The sequence below is a fragment of the Galeopterus variegatus genome, unplaced genomic scaffold, assembly GCF_000696425.1.
Source record: "Galeopterus variegatus unplaced genomic scaffold, G_variegatus-3.0.2 Scaffold11439, whole genome shotgun sequence".
Lineage (NCBI taxonomy): Eukaryota > Metazoa > Chordata > Mammalia > Dermoptera > Cynocephalidae > Galeopterus > Galeopterus variegatus.
In genome coordinates, this window is record NW_007737550.1 from 18,890 (window position 1) to 23,715 (window position 4,826).

The following is a 4,826-nucleotide window of genomic DNA, read 5'->3' on the forward strand; positions in this document are numbered from 1 at the left end:
CAAGGTTTCCAGCAGAGCCTGGCTGGGAGTTGATCCTGGTTATTATGATTATTGATACCCTTGGGGATTAACATCTTATTCCCATTTAGCTTTTTCCCAAAAGGATTCTAGGGTGTATATTTTCCCACCTTCTCTTTCACCAGCTACTTCAAAATCTGTTGTCAGGCTGTAGCACTTTCTTAAGTGTGTACACACTTCCTTAAGTGTGTACTAAGAAAGAGGCAAGGGAGGGAAAGAAAACATTTTGGGTTTTGAAAAGCTGATTTTCCTCCTGGAGGTGACAATACTCCCAGTTAGGTGGTGAGAACATAGGAATGGCAGATCCTGAACCTATATCTCTTTCTGACTAAACCACTTAGTATCTATGAGGCCTTGAGCACATCACTTTACCATTCCGGGTCTCAGTCTTCCCGCCTATAAAATGGAAAGATCTGCCTTGCCTTTGGACACGGCCTCTTTGAAACAGTTTTTTCTAAGGCATCAGTGCTGAAGGCATCCTTTCCAATGTTAATAAAAGCAAAACAGGATAATGTATAAACATAAGGTGATATTTTAATTTATAGGGAAGGTGTGTAATCATATGTCAAGGGCAGTCTGCCCTGCAGAATGCGTCCAGTGGTGCTGCTTTATGTACTTGAGAATTCTCCCTCCACTGGCCTCATGCAGGCCTTCTGGAGGTGATTTTATGTTTTAAATATCTATTGCATTTGTGAGTGGAAGGAGCTTTAAAGTGATTTTCATCAAAATAATCTAAAGCCAAACAGCTGGTGTGCTTCATCAGACCACATCTGTACTTTTAATTTATGTTAATTAATCAGTTGAACTGGATAATGCTGTGGCTTTAATCACTGGGAGATTAATCAGCTTGTCCCCGAGCAAACTGACTTCTGGAGTGCCCGGATGTTACCATTAATGTCAATTCAGAAAAACATTTCTAGGATGAGGCATAGTTCTTAAGGGAAACAATGCCTTTAACCCCTGTCTGCTGTGTTGAAAGTGGCTGAATGAGAGCAGGTCCCAGCTGGAGTTGCACCTGGACAGTGGTCTCCCACAGACGTGGACATAGTGTTTTTATTTCCCCCAATGTGTGCTTGTCAAGATGAAGGCTCTCTGGGCAGTGTGGCCCTTTAAGAGGAAGGGGCTTCTGATGTTGATTTGCACAACAAACACCAGATTCTTGACATTTTTACAACCATCCTTCCTGTGCAGCAGCCCAATCTGGGTGAGACATCATTAAAAGGTGGTTTTCCTGGTGCTGTGACCCTGAAGTCATGACCAGGGTGAGCCTGTGGCTGCATGTGGCCACAGCACTCAGTGGCACCTGCGTTCTGAGCTCAGTGCCACGGAAGGAAGCGTGTGTCCTTCATGTGCCTTCTCACTCTGCCCATTGCAGGGGATAAGTGGGAGACAGCTCTGGGTAGACACTGTTTCTAGTCACTAGGATGGTTCAGCCTTTCCTTACTGTTTAGTTTTTAAAAAGCCTTCAGGCAGTGCTTGCCCCGGCCGTCTTTTGGTTTTATATGAATAGAAATGAGCTTGGAGGACACCTTCCTCCCATTACTCTGTATATGTCCTGAGGAGGAACTCACTGAGATCCAGCCTGATTTGGTCTCCCCAGTAGTTTCCAAATCAGGAAGCAGACATCTTGGTGAATGTTTGTAAATACCTTCATTGCTTTTGTCTAATTGCATGAGTAGACTGTCATGTGCTCTTTGTAAAAAATTCCAAAATTACTAAAATGTGTAATGTGAGAAGTGAAGTCTTCTCTGCCTGCCAGCCTCCCAGGTGACTGGTGTGGCAACGCTGGAGGCTCTTTCCCTGTGTTTCCACACGTGTGCCAACTCGCTCATCAGCGAGTGCAGTGGGAGAGGCAGTAATCACAAGCCGTTACGAGTGGGCTCTGGAGACAGAGCTGGGGGACTGCTCAGTTTCCCCTTCTGGAAAATGTGGGTGATACCACGACTCGATCTCATGGGTTGTTCTGGAGACTCGCTGAGATCATATGCAAAGCATTCCTGGGTCAGCACACAGAACTTAATACATGTTCACAAAGGCAGTGAGGTTCCCTCTGCTTTAACCCCTACACAATAGCAGTGTGGAGTGCATGCTGCATAAGTGGTGGGCGTTATTTTTTTATGTGAACATAAGGGCTTTCATCACGATCCTTGCTGACGTCCTGCTTTCTCCCTGGCACAGGCTGTCTTTTCCTCCGTGTTTTACTTTGCCTCCGTTCCTAGTGGGCGTTATTTTTTTATGTGAACATAAGGGCTTTCATCACGATCCTTGCTGATGTCCTGCTTTCTCCCTGGCACAGGCTGTCTTTTCCTCCGTGTTTTACTTTGCCTCCGTTCCTCTCTATCAAGGATTCCTCATCATCGGGTAAGGAAATCCAGGCAAGGTATTAATTTTTTATGAAACCTCCATACAGTGCCACAGAAGAAAGAAGAGACATCTGTGTAGAGACTCTTCAGTCCCCAAGTCACCTTGTACCCCTGGCCCCAGTGAGGCAGGCCCAGCAATGCGGTTTAGCACCTTTTTGAATTAATAAGGTTTTGAATTGTCAAGATCTTGACCAAACTGAAGAAGTAGAGTCCAATACGTTTGTGGTTTATAGGACTTTGCCATTTGTGCCTGGTAACAAGAAAATACCCACCCCGGAGAGTCCAAGGTTATCAGATGATTTGTGAGAGAGAGAGATGGAACGTTTGCAGACTTTGTGATTCCACTGGGGTCTTAGGAGAAGGGACAGGGGATCTGGAAAGTGCCCTCCTGGCCATAGCTGAGCCCAAAGGAGGGCCATAGCCTGCTCTCAAGGATAATGGAGCATTCCTGCTGGAGGTCACAGTGATAGAGTGTCACTTGGACATTAGCCACTATCAAACCCATCCCCATTCCTGACCTGGAACTTCACGGTGTTCCATTTGGCCTTTCAGAGAATGTGCTCAGTGTTTGAATTTCACTGGTGGGTGGAGTCTGGTTACCAAATTCCCTAGATGTGGATGCACGCAGGGTCGACTTGGTTATGAAGACCCGGAAGGCACAGACCAGCTAGTCTCCAGGGAGAGTCTTACAAAGTCCACTTTCCATCTTATTCTGTTTTGCCAGTTAGTCTATCCTGAGAGCAGGCACTGGAATTCTGCCTGCTGCTATTGGAAAAACGGACTGTCCTTTGGTCCTGGAAGAGTGAAAGAATATGCTGAATATAGCCGGGGTGCCCTGAGCCACACTCCATGTGACCTTCCATAATCTGGCCCTCTGGGTCCTCATCTCCCCTGTTACCCTCAGATTCAGTCACATTGGCCTCCTCACTGTTCTGCCAACGTGACAGCCACACTCCACCTCAGGGCCTTTGCACCTGCTGTTTCCCTGCCCGGGATGCTCTTCCTCCCTGTATCGGCATGGCTGCCCTCGCCTCTGGTGGGCATTTATGCAGATGTCTTGTTCCCTGGCCAGCCTCTCTAATAAACACACACACACACACGTACATGTACATGCACATATCTTATTCCTCTGCCCCATTATACTTTCCCCCTTAGCAGTTATCTCTCATGCACGTAAGTTCACTTTATTTGTTCAGTGACTCACTAAATAGTATGGAGGCTCTCGAGGGCAGATGGTTTTGTCTGTTTTTCATCATGAATCTCTAGTGCTTAAAGCTGGCGCTGGCACATGACAGGCACTCAGTAAATACTAGTTGGAGGAATGCGTGGAAACTGGGCTGCAGAGGCTGGCATAGCGGTTGCTCCTGCTCCACTGGCTGGGTCTTACCTGTGGCGAGCATGACAGGCACTCAGTAAATACTAGTTGGAGGAATGCGTGGAAACGGGGCTGCAGAGGCTGGCATAGCGGTTGCTCCTGCTCCACTGGCTGGGTCTTACCTGTGGCGATGTTCTCTCCCAGGTACTCCACAATTTACACCATGTTTCCTGTATTTTCTCTGGTCCTGGACAAAGATGTTAAGTCGGAAGTTGCAATGCTGTATCCCGAGCTCTATAAGGATCTCCTCAAGGTTTTATTCACTCCTCTCTCCCTCCCTCTCTCCCTCCCTTTTCCCCCTCCTTCCCCTCCCTCCTATTTCTTTCCTCCCTCCCTCCTTTTTTCCTTTTAGTTGATTTCACACAGACCCTCCATATCTGAGTTGAACACCCTTGAACTGGTGGCTTTCTGACTTGTGGGGGAGGCATGGGAGTTTGCTTTTTCTTAAAACAGTAATATACGCACACATAAAGAATGTGAAAGTCGAGTAATATATAAACCAAAAACCAACCAACCAACGGCTTTTAAAAAGCCCCGGACAGCTCTGTATTGCAGCTGCAGCTGTGTCTGCTGCTAGAAACATTCCTGTGCACACTCCCAGAAAGTGTGCATGGTGCAAGTGTGTGCACACGTGTGTCTGATTTTGTTCATTTGTCTTCAAGGGACTTTAACTAAAGGGCAGATTTATTCCCATCTAATATCAATTCTCTTTCAAAAATGTAATTTCTCTACTGTACACAAATGTGTGTCAGCCATTTTTTGATGAAAATGGGCAGGTTGTTTCATCTGGTGGGAGAGTGATGTGTTAGAAGAGTGATGTGCAAGCCGGCGGCACACTGCTGGGCCACATGTGGTACCCTGTGCTAATCTCTCTCTGTCTCTCACTTAGGGCCGACCGTTGTCCTATAAGACATTCTTAATATGGGTTTTGATTAGCATCTATCAAGGTAAGGACAGGCAAAGCCATCTGTTTGACTTGTGCTCTGGTGTTGACCCAAGGGAGTCCCTTCACTGCCCGTAGGACATGGTGAATCTGAACTTAAAATAGCAGTGGGGGGGGGGGGGGGGGG

General features: G+C 46.8%; 1 protein-coding gene across 1 annotated transcript in view; it reads left to right on the top strand.

The window, feature by feature from the left end:
- The window catches only part of LOC103610626 (probable phospholipid-transporting ATPase IIA), a 26,158-nt gene that overhangs the window by 15,191 nt on the left and 6,141 nt on the right, over nt 1–4,826 (top strand). The window contains exons 9-11 of the mRNA XM_008594747.1: nt 2,315–2,379; nt 3,901–4,009; nt 4,646–4,703. Coding sequence (XP_008592969.1) covers nt 2,315–2,379; nt 3,901–4,009; nt 4,646–4,703 — 232 coding nt within the window. The remainder of the gene's footprint in view (nt 1–2,314; nt 2,380–3,900; nt 4,010–4,645; nt 4,704–4,826) is intronic.